The 25,044-nt window shown below is 52.9% G+C and overlaps 1 protein-coding gene and 1 long non-coding RNA gene across 9 annotated transcripts; one reads left to right on the forward strand and one right to left on the reverse strand.

The window, feature by feature from the left end:
• The first annotated feature begins 1,416 nt into the window (after window positions 1-1,416).
• LOC118657451 (zinc finger protein 134-like) lies at window positions 1,417-23,117 on the forward strand. Of its 8 annotated transcripts, none has more exons than XM_036311477.1 (3): window positions 1,417-1,641; window positions 5,023-5,146; window positions 6,662-10,637. In XM_036311477.1, exons 1-3 carry the CDS (start codon window positions 1,609-1,611, stop codon window positions 8,536-8,538), a joined length of 2,034 nt encoding a protein of 677 aa, XP_036167370.1. In that variant the 5' UTR covers window positions 1,417-1,608; the 3' UTR covers window positions 8,539-10,637. The 8 variants fall into 8 exon arrangements, 5 of the variants coding, with proteins under 5 accessions (XP_036167370.1, XP_036167371.1, XP_036167373.1 ...); XM_036311480.1 differs by lacking the exons at window positions 5,023-5,146; window positions 6,662-10,637 and adding exons at window positions 20,492-20,583; window positions 21,149-23,117 and having other exon boundaries at window positions 1,423-1,641; XR_004968014.1 differs by lacking the exons at window positions 5,023-5,146; window positions 6,662-10,637 and adding exons at window positions 20,492-20,583; window positions 20,999-21,200 and having other exon boundaries at window positions 1,592-1,641.
• LOC118657466 lies at window positions 9,157-11,725 on the reverse strand. Its single transcript, XR_004968018.1, has 2 exons — window positions 11,587-11,725; window positions 9,157-9,303 (listed from the first exon to the last, which is right to left on the reverse strand). It is a non-coding gene; the product is annotated as an uncharacterized LOC118657466 (long non-coding RNA).
• Window positions 23,118-25,044: the final 1,927 nt, after the last annotated feature.

Here is a 25,044-nt window from a genome sequence, read left to right on the forward strand (position 1 = left end):
TTGAGTGTACTGATTGTGGAAAGTCCTTAAGCACAACTCTGCCCTCATGCGACACAAAAGACTTCCCACTGGAGAAAAGTGGTATGAATGTAGTGATTGTGGGAAATGCTTTAGTACAAATATAAACTCATTGGAGAATTCTCCCTGGAGAAAAGCATTCGGAGTGCCTTAAAGTGTAAGAGGTAACACAGCTGGCAAGAGTCCGCACTGAGGACTGAGGCCCATACCCAGAGAGAATTTCAGGAGTTGCTCTCTGTCTGAGAAATATGTCAGGTTCCTAACGGAATTGAATATGTCTCATAATATTGTGTAGGAAATACTAAATGGATACAAAAAGGTTCTATGGATCAGACACTGTCACAGAGGACACAAGCAGCAGCAAAGTTCTTTGTGGACACCTGAGGCACAGTCAACTCCTTGTCCTCACATATGAGGGTGGCCTAAATTCTATCAAGTCCTGGCCCAGACTGAAGGTACAGACATTTATAACATTTAGTAATGTTTATGACTCCATTTGAGTTGACAGAAATGGTGTACACATTCCAGCTACCAGTGAGAGTTGATGCATTTTCTGTCTTAATGACAATGAGAGAACCCTGCTTCACACAATGTCCCTCTTTTGTTCACAACCACCACTGGCCCCGCATCCTGAGGTAGGGTTCTTCGCTCCACCCACTCATATGTACAGTCCTTGGGGATAATTAAAATAATAGGCCTCAGAGAGCATGCTGAGCTTCAGAGAATCTAAAACAATATCCAGTATGGAAGTCAGCAGTTGCACAACACTGCCCACAGACCTGCCAACCTGCCCTGAATCCTACAGTTGTTGCATCCTTGACCAGGGACCCTTGGCATAAAGAAGAGGTGCTTTAACAAACTGACTTATTTAAAAAAAAAAAAAATGTACTGACTTTTTACAAAGAGGAAGGGAGAGGACTAGAGAGAATCATCTATGAGAGAGGATGTGCCCTCAACCCGGGTACATGCCCTTAACCAAAATCAAACCTGGGACCCTTCAGTCCGCAGGCTGATGCTCTCTCCACTGAGCCAAACCGGTTAGGGCCAAAATGACTTATTAAGGCAGAGTATAGGCCACACCTTTACTTATTATTATTTTTTAAATATGTGTAACTGATTTTTTTACAGAGAGGAAGGGAGAGGGATAGAGATGTGCCTGCAACCAAGGTACATGCCCTTGACCGGAATGGAACCTGGGATCCTTCAGTCCGAAGGCCGAAGCTCTATCCACTGAGCCAAACCGGTCAGGGATGAGCCGTCCCTTTAATCTCCCACATCAGTGACTACAACAGCAGCTCTCCAGTTTGTTGGGGAAACTACATTACCCAGAAGGCAACGCGTCCAACCATGGCGGGTTGAGCCAATGAAAGCTCAGGAAACCGAGCGTTTCACTATTGCGCTTGAGGTTAGGGCGGGACTTCCGGTGCCCTCCTCAGGGCCCTCAGCGGGGCCAGTGCGGCGGTTTCAATGAATCAGAGCGCGGGGGCCGGACTGAGGAGGCAACGGAGAATCGGCCAGCGGGTCCCAAGCTGGTAGAACCGCCCCGGTCCCGGTTCGGGGGCCTCGGAGCCTCCCCGCCCGCTGAGTCCGATGGCGGAGGCCGCGCCCAGGCGCCCGGCTGAGGTGAGCGTGTCCCCGGGGCCACCCGCTTCCCCGCCCAACCCCGCAGCCCGGGGGGCGGGCGCCCGTCCCTCCTGCGGCCCAGGCCCCGCGTCCGAGCCGCGCGGCGCTGGAGGAGGAGGGGGAGGGGGTGACCCCCGGTGTGAGGGGCTGAGGGGCCGCCGGGGGAACAGCGCAGGGGCCGCCGAGCCGGGAGGATTCCGGAAACCCGGGCCCTGATTTGTGCCTAAAGCAATGGAGGTGCGGCGAGGCGGTGCGGGGGGAGTTTCACTTTCCTGCTCAGGCGCCGGGGCCGGGGGTGGTTGTCAGCAAAAGAGGGGCCTTGAGCCCCGAGGGAGGCGGGCATCACCCGGCCCGGGGCTGGGCCAGGGCCCTGAGCAGCCGGAGCCCCTGGGTCCTGGGGTGGGTGCCCGGCCCTCAGCCCTTTCGTTCCCACCGGTTCCTGCGGGGGCAGAGCCGCTGGGGGGCGGGGCTGGGGGGCTCCTGTCAGGGCCTCACTCTCTGGTGGCCTCTGAGGTCGTGGGGTCCTGGGCCCTCGGCCCCTCTTTCCGCCCTGGGCCCCGGGACACTCAGCCCAGAGTCCTAAGGCCACGGCTGGTGCTTTATGACGTGGACCCTGGTTTTGGCAACGAGTGGAATGAGAGGTGGGAGGTCCTCCCAGCCCTAGGTTCCTATGTGTGGGGTCTGAGAGGTGGGGCTGAGCTAGTTTGGGGACCCGCGGGTGTCCTTTCGTTCTCGTGGGACAGGAGTGAGGACTAGACCAGCTTTGTGACAAGTTGGGTGTCTCTCCGCAGGTGGTGGGGGCCATGGGACCTTTGCAGCCCTGGAGGGAGGGGATCTGACCCAGGTCTCCTTAGGCTCCCTGTGGCGGCAGCATGGAGAGCGCTATGGTCGGAGGGAGGTGGGAGAAGACCAGGGAGGGGCTGCTGCCATAGTCTGGCTGAGTGTGAGGGTAACTAGACCAGGAGGGTGGCCGTGGAGGTAGGCGAAGCATTTGGATTCTAGATCACTATTTTATGTGTGGGCACCTGGATTTTTAAAAATTATTTTATTTATTGACTAGAGGCCTGGTGCACGAAATTCGTGAACTCAGGGGGTCCCTCAGCCCTGCCTGCACCCTCTCGCAGTCTCTGCAGGGAGCGGGCCTAAGCCAGTGGTCGGACATCCTTAGCTCTGCTGCAGAAGCGGGAGAGGCTCCCGTTATAGCCGCTCTGCTCACAGCTGTGAGCCCAGCTTCTGGCCGAACAGTGCTTCCCCTGTGGGAGCACCTGACCACCAGGGGGCAGCTTCTGCATTGAGCGTCTGACCCCTGGTGGTCAGTGTGCATTTTAGTGATCTATCATTCCACTGCTTGGTCAATTTGCATATTAGCCTTTTATTATATAGGATTTTAGAGAGCGAGGAAGGGGGGAGGAAGACATTGACTTATTATTTTACTTGTGCATTCACTGGTTGATTCTTTTACGTGCCTTGACATGGATTGAACCTGCAACCTTGGTTTATTGTGACGATGCTCCAACCAACTAAGCAACCCAGCCAGGGCACAACCTGGAATTTCTAATTTGAAGGGAGAGAGAGAGAGAGAGAGAGAGAGAGAGAGAGAGAGGGGTAAGAGTCACATTTAACATGTCGGTATGGTTTTAGCAGCTGTAGTAATGGAAGTACCATCAACTGTGAGGAAATCAGTAGTATGAAGAGTAACTTTCTTTGGGAAATATCAGTTTTATTTTTGGCCTGTTAAGGGCATGAGATGAGGAGGAGTTCAGGACGGTGTCTGGAGGGAACAATATAGAAACCCCTGAGAATTACCTGAAAAGAGGGGTTGTTGTGGTCTCATGTGCCAGGTTCAGAGCTTACATGCCATTTATCTGCCCACCTGCCCGTTGCTGTCGAGGGCTGATGTGCTGGCCAATAGGACCTTGATGAGACAGTGGGCATCAGTGCCACTGGGCCATGAAAATGCCCTGGCATGGGGAAGGGAGAAGTGTAAGCCTGGGATAGATTAGGGAGATGATAAAATTAGAATCCAGGGAAAGACACTGTTCAGGGAATAAATTATCATCATCATCACATGTTTGTGTTATCTTTGAAGTTGTTCTGGGAGACCAGCTGTGTGAGGGAGTGTGATTCAAAGAATTATGTGCAGTCCTGGCTGGTATTACTAAATGGTTAGACTGTAGGCCCACACACTGAAGGCTTGAGGGTTCTAGTCAAGAGCATGTATGTGTACCTGGGTTGCAGGTTCGATCTCAGGCCCCACCTGGGGCACATGCGGGAGGCAACCAATCGCTGTGTCTCTCTCACATCAATGTTTCTCTCTCTTCCTCTCTCTCTCTTTCTCCCTCCCTTCCTCTATCTAAAATCAGTGAAAAAATATCCTCAGGTGAGGATTTTAAAAAACAAATTAAAACACTTATGTGCAGATGGTAGTGTTAAAGGGATGGCCTCAGACCCTGGGGTTAGGGTCATATGGGTGAAGATTAATATCATGTTTTTGTTTCTTGGAGGGACAATCTGGGCGCCCACAATGGTATTGCCTAAGACAGTGGTCGGCAAACTGCGGCTCGCAAGCCACATGCGGCTCTTTGGCCCCTTGAGCGTGGCTCTCCCACAAAATACCGACTTCTGCGCATGGGCCACGAAGTTCAAATCGCACTGTTCACGTGGTATTTTGTGGAAGAGCCACACTCAAAGGGCCAAAGAGCCGCATGTGGCTCGCGAGCCGCAGTTTGCCGACCAATTCCAATGGCCTAAGAATTCCAATGTCAAATCATTCACAATTGTCCCAAAACAAACTTTTCTTTTCCATCTTTGTTTGTGACACTCACCATGTTAACAAGATACAATGTAGCCCACATGCCAGACCCAGAGTTCAGGTAATGTTTATCCACCCACCTGCCTGGTGTTGTTTTGGGAAGACACAGTGTCATTCAGAATACAAGAAGAGCCCTAACCAGTTGGGCTCAGTGGATAGAGCATAGGCCTGTGGACTCAGGGGTCCCAGGTTTGATTCGGGTCAAGGGCAAGTACCTTGGTTGCAGGCACATCCCCAGTGGGGAGTGTGCAGGAGGCAGCTGATCGATGTTTCTCTCTCATCGATGTTTCTAACTCTCTCCCTCCCCCTTCCTCTCTGTAAAAAGTCAAGAAAATACACACACACACACACACACACACACACACACACACACACACACATATATATATATATATATATATATATATATATATATGAATATAAGAAGAGATTCTGATGGCACCAAGCCCTGGAATATTTTCTGAGGTGGGGAGTGGAGTGAGCAGGTGGATGTGGAGGGTGAGGGGTATGAAAAACTTGGAATCCTAGGAAGGAACTGATCATGGGCTGTACTGTCCCCATTATGACAGGATATAAACTTTGAGGATGTGGCCATTGCCTTTTCTCAGGAGGAGTGGGGGCTCCTTGATGCGGCTCAGAGACTTCTGTACTGCGAGGAGATGCTGGAAGTGTTTGCACTTGTAGCCTCCGTGGGTAAGACGTTTACATCTCTTTTGGTGTCCTGAGGTGATGTCTTTCCTTACCTATTTTCTCCAAAATAGCGTTGTCTCTTCCACAGGCAGATTATGGGCCCTGCTAAATTCTCAGTTTCCTTTCGTATGTGCTGTGTCCGCTGGTGCTGGGCTGTGTGGAGTGCCCTGAGCAAATGAGGCCTTGAGCACCCCTTACACCTGTTGCCTCAAAAATTGCCCTAGCTGGTTTGCTCAGTGGGTAGAGCATTGGCCTGTGGACTGAAGGGTCCCGAGTTCGATTCCGGTCAAGGTCACATGACCAGGTTGTGGGCTCCATCCCCAGTAGGCGGCGTGCAAGAGGCAGCCGAACAGTTGTTCTCTCTCATCATTGATGTTTCTATCTCTCTCTCCCTCTCCCTTCCTCGCTGAAATCAATTTAAAAAAATTGTAATTAAGTGTCTTTGAGTCAGCAGTCTTGCAGACAGCTTAATGGGTCCCACTTTGCTGGCCGTCTCCATGGCAGCGTGACCAAGTCCAGCTCCATGGCCTCCAGTTCTGAAGGTTCTTTTTGACGGCCTGTACCAGGTCATGGTTATTACTGGCATGAACCTCGGGCTGTTCTTGTAAGGTCCTTCTTCCATTGCTGTTTTTAATATTTTCTTCCCTGAATATTATATGCCAGATTGCTCTGGTCCTGTGCCGGCTGTTCACCTCTGTTTTCTTTCATTAAGACTCTCATCATTTAAGTTCTGAATAGTTGTAGAAGGTGCAACTACTCTGACCATAGAAGCTGCAGGGAGAGTAACATGGTGTGTTTTTTCACGTGGTGGACATGGCAACATGGTCTCAGAAGAGGCCTGGCCATGATGATCGGTGACTATTGGAGGGCATGACCTAAGGGCTGTCTTTACATCATACCAGGAACCTGCACTGTGTCATGTCGTGTTTTGGTGCCACTGGCTGCACCTCATTTCTACCTGTTCATTTTCACGTTTGACACTTTGCTGACTTGTCTAGAACTTTTCTAGAATTTTATCTAGAGCTTTTCAGTTTCTGCCAACCTTCCCCTTTGTGGCCTCTGTGCGTCACCTGTTTTTTCTGTGCTGCTCCCTCAGCAGTAACTGCTCCCCCCGACAATAACCTGCGCCTGCGTTAGGATGTGTGTGTGCATCCTTGAGTGGTATTTGAGCCCCAGCTGCACACGTACTGAATTTGACTGGGAAAAGGCTATGACCAACCTCATGTCAGCGGCAGACAAGCCCTTCTGAGCGCGGTTAGCAGAACCAAGGTTTGGAGATCCTGCTTCTGTTCCACAAGCTTGCATGTAACCCCTGTGTCCTTTTCCCAGGGAGGTCTCCCCTGCTTTGTGATCTTCTGAGGCCCAGGACTACACAGCACCTTATTCAACCAGCCTCTAGGTCTTGTGTTTTCAGACAATCCCATTTACCAGTGTATTGAAAGTGACACGTTTTTGTAATGGGACTTCCCCCTCCCAGTAAAGTCAACATTCATTTCCTCATCGTTGCTCTGTTTTCAGGTTGTTGCCATAAAACGGATGACGAGGAGGCCTGTTCTGAGCAGAGTGTGTCTGTAGAAGGAGAGTCACAGGTCAGGGCATCTGAGACAGCTCCAGCCGCTGAGAAAACACATTCCTGTGAGCGTTGTGTCTTGGTCTTGAAAGATATTCTGCACCTGACTGAGGGCCAAGCAGCCTGCCTTGAGCAGCGAGCCTTCTTCAGTGACACATACATGAGAGGCTTCTGTCTCCCTGCACACGTTCACCAGCAGCAGAGGGAAGCCCGGAGAGAGAAGGCCGGGAAAGGGCTCAGGGCCTCATTTAGGACCTGGTCCACCTCCGTATCCATGGTGCCTTTTCCCTGTAGGGAGTTCAGGGAGGACCTTCCAGCCATTTCAGGAAGTTGCCAGCATCAGGCTTCTCCTAACAGTGCAGAGCCACACAGTGGCGGTGAGAGTGGGCAAAGTCATCACAAGTCAGGTGGATGTGAAAAAGCCGCCCGCCACAGCCAGAAACTTGTTCGGCGTCAGAGTGTCTGCTCTGGAGAAGGGCTTGGTGACTGTAGCAAATGTGGAACAGATGTTAGACAAACGTCAAGCCTCATTCAACATAGGAGAGTTCACACTCAAGAATGGCCTCGTGAGTGTAGTGATTGTGGGAAGTCCTTCAGCCAAACCTCCGGACTCATTCAACACCGCAGAATTCACACTGGAGAAAAGCCCTATGGGTGTAGTGATGGTGGGAAGTCCTTTAGCCGAAGGTCTTTACTTAAACACCAGAGAGTCCACCTTGGAGAAAAGCCATTTGAGTGTAGTTATTGTGGAAAGTCCTTCAGACACAGATCTAAACTCATTGACCACCACAGAGGTCACACTGGTGAAAGGCCTTATGAGTGTAGTAAGTGTGGGAAATCTTTTAGGCGCAAAGATCACCTCCTTAAGCATGAGAGATTTCACACCGGAGAAAAGCCTTACAAGTGCAGCGAATGTGGGAAAACCTTTAGACGAAACTATAACCTCCGTCAACATAGGAAAGTTCACACTGGAGAAAAGTTATATGAGTGCCGTGACTGTGGGAAGTCTTTCATCCAGAACTCTAGCCTCACTGAACACCAGAGATGTCACACTGGAGAAAAGCCATATGAGTGCAGTGTGTGTGGGAAATGCTTTGGACAACGCTGGAGTCTTATTCAACACCGTCAAGTTCATTCAGGAAAAAATCCTTTTGAGTGTAGTGAATGTGGGAAATCTTTTAACCGCAAATCCCAACTTATCAGACACAAGACTGTTCACACTGGAGAAAAGCCATATGCATGTTGTGTCTGTGGAGATTCTTTTAGCCTAAGTTCTGCCCTCATTCAACACCAGAAAGTTCACACTGGAGAAAAGCCATATGAGTGTAGTGATTGTGGAAAGTCCTTCACTTGTAGCTCTAAGCTCATTGAGCACCACAGAGGTCACACGGGTGAAAGGCCTTACGAGTGCAGGAAATGTGGGCAATCTTTTAGGCGCAAAGATTACCTCCTGAACCATGAGAGAGTTCACTCTGGAGAAAAGCCTTATGAATGCAGTGAATGTGGGAAAACCTTTGGCAGAAAGTATAACCTCTTCCAACATAGGAAAGTTCACACAGGAGAAAAGCCATATGGCTGTAGTGACTGCGGGAAGTCATTCAGCCTAAAAGGTAGCCTCACCGAACACCAGAGGTGTCATACTGGAGAAAAGCCATATGAGTGCAGTGTGTGTGGGAAATGCTTTAGACAGCGCAGCAGTCTTAGTCAACACCTTCGTGTTCATTCTGGAAAAAATCCGTTGAAGTGTAGTGAATGTGGGAAATCTTTTAACCTGAAATCTCAACTTATTAGACACAAGCGTGTTCACACTTTGGAAAAATTGTAGGAGTGTAGTGAATATGGAAAATCCTTAAGCCAAAATTCTGCCCTCATTCAACAACAGGAGTATACAGTGGAGAAAAGTCACTACAAATGAGTGTAGTTATTGTGGGAAGTCCTTAAACCAAAGATCTGCACTCACTCAATAGGTCACACTGGAGAAAAGCTGAATTAGTGTAGTGATTGTTGGAAGGCTCTCAGAGCTCTAAACTAAGTGAACCCGGCAGTGGCTACACTGGAGAAAGGCCTTATGACTGTAGTGAATCCAAAGTTTTTTAGACAAAGTTCTAGTCTTTTCCAACACTACAGAGTTCACAGTAGATAAAAGCCTTATGAGTGAAGTGAATGGGGGAACCATTTTGGACAATTTTTTTTGGTTAATCCTCACCCAAGGATATTTTTTCCATTGCTTTTCAGAGAGGGTGGAAGGCGAGGAAGGAGGGAGAGAGAGAGAAACATCAGTGTGAAAGGGAAACATCGACTGGTTGCCTCCTGCACATACTCCCACTGGATTGGTGGTGGGGATGAAACCCATGGCTCTTTAATACGAAGACTGATGATCTAATCACTGAGCAACACTGTATGAGACTGGACAATTTTCTAAATTATGGTTTTACAAAGGAAGTAGAAAGACACATTGATTTATTATCCACTTGTTTATGCATTCATTATATGACCCCTTTATGTGCCCAGATTGAAATCAAAATCACAACTTTGGTGTATCAAAATAACATTTTTATCAACTGAACGATGCAGTCAGGGCTGGACAAATCTAAAGAAAAAAAATATATATGTTATTGATTTCAGAGAGGCAGAAACATCAATAATGAGAGAAAATCATTGATTGGCTGTGTTCTGCATGCCCCACACGGAATTGAGCCCATAACCTGGGCATGTGCCCCGACTTGGAATCAAACCATGACCTTCTGGTTCATAGGTCAACGATCAACCACTGAGTCCCGCCAGCCAGGCTCCATTGATTTTTTCAAAGTGTGTGGAATGGAGGGGTAGAGACAGAGAAACATCCATGTGAGACGCATACATCAATTGGCTGCCTCCGCATGCGCCCTAACCAGGGCCTGCAACTGAGATATGTGCCCTTGACCGGAAATGAACCTGACACCCTCCAGTCCACGGGCTGGACAAATCTTTAACCTCATTTGATACAGGAAAGCTTACTCTGGAGAAATGCTTTATCAGCACAGTGACTGTGAGCAGATTCTTTAAGACAAAGTTCCAACCTTATTCAACAGCAGAGAGTTTGTTCTGGAGAAAGGCATTATGTATGGGGTGGATGAGAGAAATCCTTTAGCCCTTCCTCTAGCCCGGTGGTTCTCAACCTTCCTAATGCCGCGACCCTTTAATACAGTTCCTCGTGTTGTGGTGACCCCCAATTTCATTGTTACAAGTTGAACATAATTAAAGCATAGTGATCAATCACAAAAACAATATGGAATTATATATGTGTTTTCCAATGGTCTTAGGCGACCCCTGTGAAGGGTCACTCGACCCCCAAAGGGGTCGCAACCCACAGGTTGAGAACCGCTGGTCTAGGATTAGCATCGCTGTTCTGTTATCTGCACCCGTAGCAATGCTTTCCTTCCACTGATGCAGCTGTTCTCCTTCCCTTTCTCCTGAATGCCCATTGCCTCTGCCTCCCAATGGGAACACTATTTTGGCTTCTGCCTGAATCAGTGCTTCCCAAGTAGCTATTATTGATCCCAAATAAATGCTTGTACCTGGCTTTGAAAGGCCTGACCAGAATCGAACCCACAACCTTTTGGCAGAGGGGAGGTTGCTCCAACTAACTGAGCCACCAGCCAAGGCCAAAGGGCCACTAGTTTTTGGGTTAACAAGAGGAAGCACTCCAGTTAGTCACTTGCTTCAGAGAGCCCCAACCTCCTGCCTCCTCCTTCCACTCCACAGCCCTGTCCGGAGACAATTCTCTTACCCCTGACCCAACTGAATCTCACAAAACTGCCTGAAAGCTCCCCTCTACACATCGTTAAAAAAACAAGGAAATCGGCCCTGCCAGAGTGGCTCAGTGGTTGAGCCTCAATCTATGAACCAGGAGATCAAGGTTTGATTCTGGGTCAGGGCACAGGCCTGGGTTGCGGGCTGGATCCCAGTGTGGGGCTTGCAGGAGGCAGCCAGTCAATGATTCTCATCATTGATGTTTCTATCTCCCTCTCCCTCTCTTTTCTTCTCCAAAATCAATTTAAAAAGTATATAAAAAACACTTTTTGCCCTGGCCGGTTTGGCTTGGTGGATAGAGCATCGGCCTGCGGACTGAAGGGTCCCAGGTTCGATTCTGGTCAAGGACACATGCCCGGGTTGTGGGCTCCATCCCCAGTGGGGGACCTGCAGGAGGCAGCCAATCGATGATTCTCTCTCATCGTTGATGTTTCTATCTCTCCCTCTTCCTTCCTCTCTGAAATCAATAAAAATATTTTTTTAAAAAACTCACTTTCTAAAATAGTGGCCTCCTGCCCTAACCGGTGTTTCTCAGTGGATAGAGCATCGGCCTGCGGAATGAAGGGTTCCGGGTTCGATTCCGATCAAGGGCATGTACCTTGGTTTCGGGCACATCCCCAGTAAGGAGGTTGCAGGAGGCAGCTGATCGATGTTTTTCTCTCATGGATGTTTCTAACTCTCTATCCCTCTCCCTTCCACTCTGTAAAAAAAACAATAAAAAATTTTTAAAAAGTAATAATAAAATAGTGGCCTTCAAACCAAAAACCAGATCGGAGCGGACTCTGGCATTTCACGTGGCACTGTTGTGTCCTGTAGCTTTGGGGACTATGTCAGGGAATATATCTCGAAATATGCTCACTCCTCAAAGATCTGGGCCTCCAAGCTCCATTTCCCAAAGCTCCCATGGGTACCAGGGCGCCAGCTCCAGGCTGCAGCCCTGCACGGACTACATTACCCAGAGGCCTCCGCGCTGGGCGCTGGGAGCGCGGAACATGCCTGGGCGGACAGACTACATTACCCAGAGGCCTTTGCGGCGCGCGGTGGGCGTGCGGGACGTCTCTGGGCGGGCGGACTACATTACCCAGAGGCGTACGCGCTGGGCGCTGCAGACGCGGAACATGCCTGGGCGGGCAGACTACATTATCCAGAGGCCTCCGCGCCGTGCGCTGGGGGCGCGGGACGTGCCTGGCCGGGACTTCCGGCGTCTTCCTTGCGGCAGACATCTTGTCGCCGTCTGGCAGGGCCGAGCGTGCGCAGGTGGGCGAGCCCCGGTCGGGCTCCGAGGCGACGGGAGGGGACCCCGGCCCCCCGGGGGGAGCCTGGCGGCGGCGGAAGCGTCCTCGGGGACCTGGGTCCGGGCCGGCACCCTCACGGCTCCGCGCCGTCCTGACCGTGCGGGCCGGGCCGCAGGGGGGAGCCCGGGCGAGGTAGGTGCCGCGTCCCCCGCACCCGGAGGCGCCCGGACCCTCCCTCCGATCCTGCGGCCGGGAAGGCGCGGCGGCTCCGGCAGCGCGTGCCGCCCGGGCCCGGGGCGTGTGTGGGAGGAGCCGCCGTTCGCAGCGGCCAGTGAGGCGGGAGGTGGGCGGGGCGCCCGGGCCGCGGGCGGTGGGGGAGCTCGGGTCCCGGACGCGGGGAGCAGCCGGGAGCCCCAGTCCCGCCCGGACCGACGGGGGAGGGAGGCCGCGTTACGGGCTTTCCTCACGGACACCCGGCCAGTGGGGGGTCTGGTCTCCTCAGATACGTGAGTCTATGAGAGCCCTCCACTGCGTTGTGAAAAGCCAGCTTATTTTTTTAAAATATATTTTATTGATATTTTACAGAGAGAAGGGGACAGGGATAGAGTCAGAAACATCGATGAGAGAGAAACATCCATCAGCTGCCTCCTGCACACCCCCTACTGAGTATGTGCCCGCAACCCAGGTACATGCCCTGGTCCGGAATCGAACCCGGGACCCTTCAGTCCGCAGGCCGACCCTCTATCCACTGAGCAACACCGGTCAGGCTAAAGCAGTGGTTCTCAATCTTCTGGCCCTTTAAATACAGTTCCTCATGTTGTGACCCAACCATAAAATTATTTTCGTTGCTACTTCATCACTGTCATGCTGCTGCTGCTATGAATCGTCATATAAATATCTGATATGCAGGATGGTCTTACGCGACCCCTGTGAAAGGGCCGTTCCACCGCCAAAGGGGTCGCGACCCACAGGTTGAGAACCGGTGGGCTAAATAAAGTATGCATCTTTTTTTTTTTTAAAGTGTTTTGATTTCAGAGAGGAAGGGAGAGGGGGAGAGAGAGAGAGAAACATCAATGATGAGAGAGAATCATGGATCGGCCGCCTCCTGCACGCCCCCCACTGGGGATCCAGCCTGAAACCTGGGCCTGTGCCCTGACTGGGAATCGAACTGTGACCTCCTGGCTCATGGGTCGATGCTCAACCCCTGGGCCACGCTGGCCGGGCTAATCTATGTGCCTTTATTGAAAAAGTAAAGTAAGGCCTAACCGGGTTGGCTCAGTGGATAGAGCATCGGCCTGCGGACTGAAGGGTCCCGGGTTCAATTCCGGTCAAGGGCAAGGACCTGGGTTGCGGGCACATCCCCAGGAGGGGGTGTGCAGGAGGCAGCTGATTGATGTTTCTCTCTCATCGATGTTTCTAACTCTCTATCCCTCTCCCTTCCTCTCTGTAAAAAATCACTAAAATATATTTTAAAAAAAGAGTCCTGGCCGGTTTGGCTCAGTGGCTAGAGCGTCAGCCTGTGGACTCTAGGGTCCTGGGTTCGATTCCAGTCAGGGGGACGTGCCAGGGTTGTGGGCTCCATCCCCGATGGGGGTCGTGCAGGAGGCAGCCAATTGGTGATTCTCTCTCATCATTGATGCCTCTACCTCTCTCTCCCTTCCTCTCTGAAAGCAATAAAAATACCTAAAAAAAACAAAGAAAAAGTAAAGCCAGGAAACCTATACACCTGACTTAGGAAGTGCAGCCGGGCTCTCGGCTAATCGGAAGAGCAGGTTGGGGGCGGATCTGAGGCGTTAAATGCCCTCCTGCCTGTAGGTCTCAGAATTCCGCTGTTGACTATTTCGGTGCAGATTCATTCCTAAGGTCTTTCTTTCTTTTTTTTTTTTTTTTCACTTCGGCATGACCGTCCCAGAATTCATGAGAAGCACCTGGCAACGTTATCTTGCCCAGCCTTCAGACTGCTGGCTTCTCTGCTTAGGGAACAGAACCCTCCTTATTTCCCTTTCCTCTTCCTCCCTCCCTTTCTGCATTCTCTCATTAGGGAGGTTTTTTTCGTTTGTTGTTGGTTTTTTTCTTTTAAACCCTTTGCTCTGTGTCCTTGGCTGGGGAGGACAGTGGCTTGTTAGTTACTCGCTGGCTGCACATGGCTCATGTTGTTTGGCCTTGTTTGAACTTTCCTGTCTGTTTCCCTCTCCCTCCTGCCCTGGAATCCTGTAACAGCTTCACTGTGAGGAGGCAGGTACCCCAGCGTTCACTCGGGGACGGTGACGAGCGTGGGATGGGGATGATGAGGATGGAGGCAGGGAGGCTGGGGAGGGGTCCACAGACTCCAGGAGTGTGGGGGGGCAGGGGCAGGAGGGGCCGCGGGTGGAGCGGTCATTCAGTCCTGGAGAGATTTCCGAGACAGAAGCAACAGGATTTGCTGCTGGGTCAGATACGGCTGTGAGTGGACTTTTACAATTTAATTTTTTTTTAATATATTTTATTATTTTATTGATTTTTTACAGAGAGGAAGGGAGAGGAATAGAGAGTTAGAAATATCGATGAGAGAGAAACATCGATCAGCCGCCTACTGCACATCTCCCACTGGGGATGTGCCCTCAACCAAGGCACATGCCCTTGGCCGGAATCGAACCTGGGACCTTTCAGTCCGCAGGCCGACGCTCTATCCACTGAGCCAAACCGGTTTCGGCTACAATTTAATTTTTATTTTAGAGAGAGAAACACCAATTTCTTTCTCCACTGATGTACGTGTTCATTGGTGGATTCTCGTATGCGCCCTGACCGGGGACTGAACCCGTGGCCTTGGCACGTCGGGCGGATGCTGTAACCAACTGAGCTACCCGGGCAGGGCATCGGGTTCTGTTGTGTTTCCCCTGAAGAATGGAGGCTGGAACGGGGACCACCTTGTAGGGCCGTCAGGAGTTGGGCTTTGGACCTAGTAAAGCTAAGGTGTTCCGCAGTGGAGGTATCACATGGGCATCTGGGTATGAGGCCTCAGGTCACACCCTGGAGATCAGATTCGGGGGAAGAACATTAGGGATGTTACTGAATGTGGCCCCTGCGGTGAGAGATTGGAGGGCAGGGGCGGAAGGGAGAACATCCCTGAGGTTTCCTACAGAAAGGGGGGGGGGGGGGGTTGGTCCTGATACATGAAAGGATCTGGCTGATGCTAGGATCCCCACCTGGATAGAGGAAGCAAGGAGTGGGGTGCTACAGAGCTGCCGTGGGGTGGACTCAGCAGGCACACAGGCACTGCCTGTGGGGCACAGAGAAAGCCAGCCAGGCCAGGGGAACAGCCCTGGACCAGCCCAGACCCACGGTCCATCAGTTCCCCACTCCTCAGGTTTGAAGGGAGGATACCATTCCTGTTACTTTTCAGAGAGAGAATAGAAAGGAGGGAGAGAGAGAAACATTGATGTGAGAGAGACACTTCCATTGGCTGCCTCCTGCACACGCCCCGACCAGAGGCAGGGAGTGAACCCGCAACCCAGGTACCTGCCCTCAACTGGGAATTGAATCCGTGACCCCCAGTGCATGGACTGACACTCTAACCACTGAGCAAGACCGACCAGGCTGATAAACACTGCTGATGAAGGGCCACTGGCAGGCTTGCCTTCAGAGGACGATGCCCTAGATAGGCTGGTTTGATGACAGGACTAGTGTACACTTGGCAAGTATATATAAGCAGTCACTTAAGAATTAGGATATGTAGATGGAAATTATCTACATATTTATACCCGTGCTTAGTAATCGATTAAAGTTCTTGCTTCTTTCATTATAATGGAAAGTCTCAAATATCACATTTTCTTAAGCGACTAAAAACAAACTCAGAATTTAAAAAACCTATCACCTCATTTGTACCAAACCATTTGCAAAGTGTTAAGCTTGTGGGCAGTAAAGGGTAACTCAGAGGTGTCTGAGCTGTACTAACACGTCCGTTGTCAGCAGCAGCTCTGGGAGGTGGGCACCACCATCACCTCGACGTTACAGATGGAGACACTGAGACACAGGTCTTTGCTCCAGCTCACGCGGATGGTAGGAGGCAGCACTAAGGTGTGAGGATCTGAGCTCAGACCACCTGACATCCTCAGCGAGGGGCAGGGCAGGCCCCCGTCCCTCAGATGCCACTGTGGCAACGGACCACTCCCAGCTCCCTCCCCCTCAGGGCTGCTGTGGGGGCAGGAGCTCCTATGACCCCTGCGGAGGTGACTGCAGCAATGGCAGGCCCGCATTCCACCACCCTCGCCCCATAAACCTGGCTTCCCAGTACAGTGAATGGTGTCTGAGGGCTCGTAATCCGCCTTCTATCTGCCACTGAGTTTGGGGACCCCTCTGTCTCCAGAGGTCTTGAGCCCTGACTTCTCGAATCATGTGAAAGGGTTTCCATTTCCAGCAAGCGGTGAGTGCAGTGTGAGCAGTGTCCCCAGCACAGGACCCGCGTGTGCAGATGCACTGCGTGAGGTTGCACTGGGCGTGTTCAGGAAACCGCAGGTCTCCACGGTGCCTGGTGCGATCAGAGTGCGAGGACCAGGACCCAGCTTTGGAGTGGCCGTCGGTGGAGCCGGTGTCTGCTCTGAGCGAGGTCGGAGCCGCGGAAGGTGTGGAGCAGCCGAGGGAGTGACTGATGAGGAGGAGGAGGAGAGGAAGAGGGGAGGAGTTGGAGGTGACCCACAGTTTTTGGCCTGAGAAGGCGTAAGGATAGCAAAGTCCTCAGTTGAGATGGTGAAGTTAGTGGGAATAATGCCACAAGTTAGGTTCTGACCAGATCGAATCCGTGACGTTCCAGACTTCTGAGTGGGGTTGTCAGATGGACAGCTGGACACACAGGTTTTGAGTTCGGAGGAGGGATTCGAGTTGGAGACGGCCGTATAATGGCAGCCCTAGGGTAGGGTGGAGTTGTGTATCAGATTCAGAGAGAACCTTTGTGTTCTGGTGGCCGTGACATGATGGGTCTAGAAAAGGGGTGGACACGGTGGAGTCACCTGAGAAACAAGAAAAGGGGGGTTGGTGTTAATGGGGGAAGGGAGCCGAGAAGAATGGGATCTGACAGGTGGTAAAGCCTTCAGAGAAAGGGACGTGCGATGTGGCAGCAACAGACGACATGGAAGGGAGGCCGGGGCTGGCGCTCATTTCCCTCTGCCTCCCAGCGTCTGGGGTGACATTGGTGGGACATGGGGCGGGGGGAGGGGGTAGATCAAGCTGACACATTAGCTCAGGGACCATTGAGTCCATGGGCACAGTCACCACACTTGGGGGGAAGGCCAGTGGGGGTGGCCTTGAATGAGAGTCCAGTGTTCAGCCTGTGACTGAGAGGATCTGGCCTCCTCAGTGTCCAGCAGCGAAGTGGGAGGGGCTGGGTGCGCCTGTTACCTGCGCGTGGGTCGGGTTTGCTGACGCTCAGCCCTGGAGGGAGGATTTACGAACCGAGCTCACAGGTCCCGGTGGCTGTGGGGCCCTGGCTGGGGCAGGCGTGGTCCTGGGTGCGTGACCCAAGCGTTCTCTGGATGCCGTGTCCGCAGGTGGAGGGAGGTGTGATCTGAAGAGTGATGGGCACAAGCGGGTGGAATCTGACTTTATGACCAGAGGGCGTGGGGAGGGAGCATGCGGGTTCACGTTGGTGGACGAGAGCCATCGCCTCTTGTCTGACTTTATGACCAGGGAAGGCCTGTGCACTGCACTCCAGGCCCAGACTATATAGTGTCTGTCCACCTGTCCACCTGTTCTCGACTCGACTGGACAACATGACTCCTGGAAAAGGGGCCGCTGGGGAGGAAAGTGTGTGAGGGACAGACCAGGAGTCCTGGGGGGAGGCTGCCCCGTGTCATGTGGGGTCAGGTGGCTGTTGAGGATGTTTGCTTTTCCCCTGGGCGGGTTGGGGACTGCGTGACAAGGCTCAGAGGCTCTAGAAAGTCTTTGCCTTTAAATCAAGTTTAAATCCTGGGTAAGGTCCTGCCCTCAACAGTGTGGCTCAGTGGGCAGAGCGTCAGCCCGCAGACTGAAGGGTCCCGGGTTTGATGCCGGTCAGGGGCGTGCACCTTGGTCGTGTTCTCCATCACCGGGGGGGCGTGCGGGAGGCAGGGACAGGTGCTTCTCTCTCATGGATGTTTCTCTCTGTCCCTCTCCCTTCCTCACTGTAAGAGATCAATAAACACATATTTTTAAATAAATAAAAAACCGATCCTGGGTGAGGCCCCGAGTGTTAGCTTTTCGGTCTGTGCTCCGCTCCTCCTTTCTCGCCAGAGGTTGCGTTCCTTCCGGGCTGGACCCTGGACATCCCGGTTTCCCGCCCCCTCGCCTCGGCCCTCGGGCTCAGCTTCCTCCACTCCTGCCGCCCAGAACCCTGCCCCAAGGCGTCAGGTCGGGTGTTCTGTGGCCAGCCCATCCGATGCACCTGCTTGGCTTTCTCTTGTTGTCAGTCCTCACCCAAGGATATTTTCCCATTGATTTTTTTTTTTGAGAAATGTAACACTTTAATAGATGAAACAAATACTTCAGTACGTGCAAGGTACAAACTTGACATTGGAGGGGAAAATCACTCTAGGGTAAATCAGAAAAAAAACCCCACACGCTCACAGTAGCCCCCCCCCACCCCCCTTTGCAGATCACATGGCAAAGTCAGACTCCACACCAAGTCTGCGCCTGATCCAACTGAGAAAATTAACAACATACAAAAAGGGAAGCTACATCCATGGTAACCTTTCTTTTAATTAGAAAAAAAAAAGGACTAAAAAAAAATGAACCCATGACCTCCTTCCTGCCCAATTAATTCATGAGGTTGGGGTGAGGGACTCCTGAGAGGAGCTGGGGGGCGGGGTAACCCCCATCTCCAGGCCCCACAGTGTGGGCTGCGGGGTGTGAAAATCGGGAGCATGGCCCTGGCTTCTGGAAGATTCCTCTCGAGCATCTAACATGGGGGGTTGGGAGCTTCACCTCCGATTTCTTTGGTATAAATTGAGGGGCAGACAGTAAGCGCCTTCCTTTATTGGGGGGCGGGGTGCTAATCACAGAATTGGAATTCACGCGGTTCGGTCCTGGGCGAAGACCGCGCCCTCAGAGCCTTCCCGGCGGCGCGGCCTCCAGACACGGCGGGCGCCCGGCTCCCTGTGGCCCCTCGTCGGGGTTCCGCGCCGGGATGTCCGTCTGCACCGCCTGCCCTCGGCGCTCAGGGCGGCCGCGCGGCCCAGGAACTGCGGCTCCCGCTCCCAGGCGCCGCCTGGACCGCAGCCCGGCAGCCGGTGCCCATGCCCTTGGCGCCCAGCGGCCCCGGACCGGTCGCTGGCCGGGGCGCACGGATCCGTCAGGTTGCGGGACAGGCCCTGCGACACCTGGAGCGGCGGCTGCGGGGTCAGGTCCGGCAGCGCGTGGCGCGGGGTGGCGCGGCCCTGCTCCACCTCAGGCGGCTGCGCCCCCCGGGAGCGGTCCGCCTGCGCCGGCTGCGGGCTGGGCCCCCGGTGGCCACGGCCGCGCGGGCGGGGCGCTCGGTCCGCGACCCCGCCAGGTGGCCCGGCTCTGCGGGCGGCCCCCGCCTCCAAAGCGGCCCGCGTTCAGCCGGCTCTGCGGGTCGTGGGTGGGGTGGACAGCCCCTCGGTGCGCCACGACGGGGCCCGGCCGGGCTGGGCAGCAGGAGCAGGTCGGCCACCAGCGGCCTGTGGCCCTTGCGCTGGTCTCACGGACACCCGCCCTCTCCCGGCTGCGAGCTGGTCCCGCCGACAGCGCGCGCAGGAGCCGGACAGACCGCCTCGCGGGTGGGCTTCCCCTCGCCGCCGCCGCAGCCGCCTTCCTGTGCCAGGCCCAGCCCAGCCACGGGAGCCGGAGGGCGGGAGGGGAAGCCGGGAGTTGTCTCCCTCCGTCCGTCCGTCCGTCCGCCCGCCCGTCCTTCCTTCCTTCCAAATCCCTTCCTCGGGGAGGAGCGCGGGCGGCGGCCCGGGCGGCTCTGCTGTCAGCCTCCTCGGACTTCGGGAGCCGGGACCCCGCCGGCCGCACTTCCCCTCGACGGCGGCCCCCTGGCGCTTGGGGTCACCAGCCTCCCCAGCGCACCCGGGGGTGCCGGTCGGGTCGGGTGGGAGCTGCACGGATGGCCCCGAGGCCGCCCGCCCGCCACGCCCAGCGGCCCTTCCCGCCTCGCGGCTCCCGGTGCGGCCTGGCCCGGCGTCCGGGCGGCACACCCTCCGGCCCCGTGTCCACGTCCGGCGCCCCTCTCCCCTCTCCCCGGGCCCTGCACATCCGACGTCCTGCGCGCGTGTCCCCGGCGGCTGGGCCAACTCAGAAGGACCCCCGGTGCTGCGGCCACCCGCCCGGGCCCTGGCTTCTGCCATTTTTGTCCCCCTCCAACTTCGGAGCCAGAGAAACTGAAGGGAAGGGCGGGCGAAAGGCCGAGGGAGACCCGCCCCCTCCCCGCTCTGCAGCACAAGGCCGCGTGGAGGCCGCTCTCCATGGATTTTGAGAGAGTGGGCGGGAAAGGGAGAGACGAGACACATCCGTGGGCTGCCTCCAGCAGGTGACCCGACGGGCGTGGATTGAGCCAGCAAACAAGGCACATGCCCTTGACCGGAACCGAACCCGGGGCCCTTCAGTCTGCCACTCCGCCCCCGTCTTCAATGGGTATTTCCTCGGGCGACGTGTGTCATGAGTTCCGTCCCGGTCACGGCTGCGGGCGCCACTGGATGTCTCTGCAAGACCTGCGGCCGTTGTGGGGGGGCAGTGCTTTCCCACTCACCGGCCCTTTCTTCTGTGACTTGTATCTTCCAGATCCTCCGTGGCTGCTGAACTGTAACAGGAGAAAGCACTTCACTGAGAGGCGATGACTCTAGCCACAGCGGGAGCGGCTTGGACGGGCCCTGGTAAGTTAGAGCTTTGGGGGTGACTTTGGGGTTCGGTTCAAGTAACACCAGGAACCCGTCCTGTGCCCACTACGGTTTGGTGCCCAGGCGATTTCCTCCCTCATTCTAGACACTTTCTATTCTGACCTCTGACCCAGGGCTGTCCACCCCAAGCACCAGTGCTCTCTCCTGCTCCCTCTGCAGTGATCTCCCCTACTGGCTGATGCTAAAACATCGGAGACATACACATAACCTTCAATACCAGTTATTGATTCTAAGTCTGCTTTTCCTGGGCCTGGGCATACATTCCTATGTAGCACTCACCTTTTCCCAACAGCCAAGGCCTTCTTAAAAGTCATTTGCAAGGAGAAAGCTGGCGGTCCTGCCTGCTTGTCCCCAGGCTACACCTCAGCCTTGTACCTTTGTCCTTCCTCAGGCCTTCCCCTTCCTGTGACCCTTAGAGCCAGTCGTGCACATCAGCTCTTCCTTTAACATGGACTCGGCCATGGGTGCGCCAGACACACGTTTGCCATCGGTTGTCCCCTCTCGGCAGTGAGTGGCTTCAGCAGCATTTTTCTGGCTTCAGGTTGTTGCCTTGGGGTGAAGGATGAAGAGGCATCTTCTGAGCAGAGCATTTCTGTGGAAGTGTCGCCTGTGCGTCCTGCCAGGGGACGTTCCTCGGCCCAGATGGCTCAGCCTTGTGACAGATGTGGCCCCATCTTGAAAGACATTTTGCGTCTGGATGACCACCAGGAAACACATTATGGACTGACACCAGACACATGTGAGGCATGTGGGAGACAATTCTCGTTTGGTGCAAACTTTTACCAGCACCAGAAGCAGTACAATGTAGAGAAGCCCGTCGGGAGAGACAAAGGCAAGGCCACATTTGCACAGGACTGTAGAGCCTGTGAAGGACCTCATCCACCAGAGAAGCCCTCTGTGTGTGAGGGGGATCAGAAGCTCTTCCAGGCACGTGGGGACAGTCACCCGCAAAAGGCCACGCACCGCAAGAGGAAGACACGGAGCACTGAGAGTGGGGCGGCCCTGCACATCGGACAGACGCATTACAACTGCAACGAATGTGGCAAGGCCTTCAGCCGCAAAGACACGCTTGTTCAGCACCAGAAAATCCACTCTGGGGAAAGGCCTTATGAGTGCGGCGAGTGTGGGAAGGCCTTCAGCCGCAAAGCCACACTCGTGCAGCACCAGAGAATCCACACTGGGGAGAGGCCTTACGAGTGCAGTGAATGTGGGAAGTCCTTTAGCCGCAAAGACAACCTCACACAGCACAAAAGAATTCACACTGGAGAAATGCCTTATAAGTGTGGTGAATGTGGAAAGTACTTTAGCCATCACTCCAATTTAATTGTACACCAGAGAGTTCACAATGGAGAAAGGCCTTATAAGTGCAATGATTGTGGGAAAGTGTTCAGACACAAATCCACACTTGTTCAGCATGAGAGCATCCATACTGGAGAAAATCCTTATGTTTGCAGTGATTGTGGGAAGTCCTTTGGCCACAAATACACCCTCATTAAACACCAGAGAATTCACACCGAGACAAGGCCTTTTGAATGCATTGAATGTGGGAAATTCTTTAGTCGAAGCTCTGACTTTATTGCACACCAGAGAGTTCACACGGGTGAAAGGCCTTTTGTGTGTAGCAAATGCGGGAAAGATTTCATAAGAACCTCCCACCTTGTTCGGCACCAAAAAGTTCACACTGGAGAAAGGCCATATGAGTGCAATGAATGCGGGAAAGCCTATAGCTTAAGCTCCCACCTCATCCGGCATCAGAAAGTTCACACTGCGGGAAGGCTGTAGGAGTGCTTTCTGCACAGAAGGACTCACATGGACAGGAACTCTGTGATCTTCCTTTGAGAGGAAGACGTCAATCAGATGTTTTACTTCATATATTTGAACATTAACACTGGGGAGACACCTTGTTAGGGCAGTTAGGGGCAATCAGGCTGGCAGGGAGCGGGGCAGTTAGGCACATCAGGCTGGCAGGCGGAGGCAGTTAGGGGTGATCAGGCAGGCGAGTGGTTGGGAGCCAGTGGTCCCAGATTGGAGAGGGTGCAGGCTGGGCTGAGGGACCCTCCCATGCATGAATTTTGTGCACCTGGCCTCTAATAACATATAAAAAATAATACTGTTTTTTACTCAAAATTGGGCTATTCAAAATTTAGATCCAATGAAGAAAACCAACGTAAAGAACTTTAATGCTAAGCTGCTTAGAAAACCATAGAAACACCTTGGATCTAAAGGGACAGTATGAAATCAAAGGGTATATACCTCCAACGTCTACACGTATGAAACTGGCTGAGAAGACTGAGCTGCAACCCCGAGTTACCTTTCATGAAAAAGGAAGCATGACCCAGCAGAGCAGGACCCCTAATGGGGAGCGTCCAGCCCAGTGGGCAGGGCCCTGAACCACAGATGATGCTTCCAGGGCTTGATCCACATGATTTTCAAAATGTCTTGAGACTGTGCTTCTTTTCTCTCCATTTTTCTCCCCTTTTTAAACAGAATATATATATATAGCTATCCTAGGTCTGCTCCAACATTCTTTATATATAAATATATATATATATATATATATATATTGATTTCAGAGAGGAAGGGAGAGATAGAAACATCAATGATGAGAATCATTGATTGGCTGACTCCTGCATGTCCCCTACTGGGGATCAAGCCCACAACCTGGGCATGTGCCCTTGACCAGAATTGAACCTGGGACCCTTCAGTCCGTAGGCCAATGCTCTATTCACTGAGCAAAACCAGCCAGGGCTGCTCCAACACGTAAGAAATACTTTTTTTACTGATTTCAGAGAGGAAAGGATAGGGAAAACATCGATGATCAGAGAATCGCTGATAGGCTGCTTTCTGTACACCCCTCACTGGGATGGAGTCTGCAACCTGAGGGTGTGACCTGACCAGGTAGCCAACTGTGACCGCCTGGTTCATAGGTCAGTGCTCAACCACTGAGCCACACCAGCTGGGCTGTTCCACCATTTTATTTCAGGAACAGTTACTTTTGTTTTCTAGCATCCCAGACCCACAGATGGGGAGATAATGCACTTCAGGGTGACTACACCCAGAATCTGAACAATAACTGATCTGGACAGATTCAATGATCAGGTTCCATGCTGTGGTCCAGCCCCAGCAGGTCCAGGGGTCCCCAAAGGTGTGGACGGAGTCAGCGAAGAAGGAATGACATGGAGGCAGTGTTCAGTTGATCAGCATAGTTGGGTTCTCCAGCCAGGTTCTGTGGATCAGCATAGAGAGGTTCTCCTGCCAGGTTCTATCCAGGATCTCCAGCCAAATTCTGTCCAGGATCTCCAGCGAAGTTCTGGTTAGGATCTCCAGCCAGGTTCTGTGTCCATGTTCTCTTGCTAGGTTCTCCAGGCAGGTTCTGTCCAGGTTCTCCAGCCAGGTTCAGTCACCAGGTTCTAGTCAGGTTCTCCTGCCAATTTCTGTAGTCAGGTTCAGTCCAGGATCTTTTGCCATGTTCTGTCTCTAGGTTCTGTCTCTAGGTTCTGTTGCCAGTTTCTGTCCAGGATCTTTCGCCATGTTCTGTCTCTAGGTTCTGTCTCTAGGTTCTGTCTCCAGTTTCTGTCCAGGATCTTTTGCCAGGTTCTGTCTCCAGTTTCTGTCCAGGATCTTTTGCCATGTTCTCTCCAGTGAAGTTCTTCTGTCTCTAGGTTCTGTGTAGGTTCTGTGTCTAGGTTCTGTGTCTCTTGGTTCTGTCTTCTAAGTTCTGTCTCCTGTTGTCTTGTTACATCTGTATTTATACCAGTTGATTCCAATCCTATCAGTCTCTATTCCAAAGGTTAGGGCGTTTCTTATCTCCATTCCAGGGAGTAAAGATTATGTAGCTTAAGCATGATTGTTCGTAAAGTGATTAATTACCGGCCTGGCACTTAGTTAAGGGGTTTTATTCCCTGCCTAATTTCAGGGGAAAATCCCTACCTGGGGAAACAACCTTTCTCAGAGAGGTAACCTTGGTTAAAACACAGTGCCAAAAAGGTGAGCAAACATATTAAGAACAGTATGCCATATACGCCAGGACCCTTGAAACAGCAAGGATGGACCGGCTCCCAGCAGTTCCACACTTCTGAGATCATGGGATTTGGATGATGAGTTCATATTGGAATGAGGCCATTTGGGATCTTGGGATAGGTTTATTTTGTAAACAGAACAGACAGGCATTTTGGGGAACAAAGGATAAACTGTAGAAGGCAGACTAATTGCTCCCAAAGATGTGCATGCCCTAATCCTGAGAACTTCTGCGTGTTCCCCACATGGCCGATGCGACTTTGCATGTGTTAGTAACGCTGTACTCACGACAGCAAGACTTACCTTAGTTGGGGTCAGTCTAATCACAGGACCAGCTGCAGGGAGAAGGATGCAGACAGAAGAGCCAGCCCTCTGGCAGGATGATCAGCCTGATGCCCCACTGCTGGTGCCAGGACACAC

Source organism: Myotis myotis, unplaced genomic scaffold (assembly GCF_014108235.1).
Source record: "Myotis myotis isolate mMyoMyo1 unplaced genomic scaffold, mMyoMyo1.p scaffold_m19_p_55, whole genome shotgun sequence".
NCBI lineage: Eukaryota > Metazoa > Chordata > Mammalia > Chiroptera > Vespertilionidae > Myotis > Myotis myotis.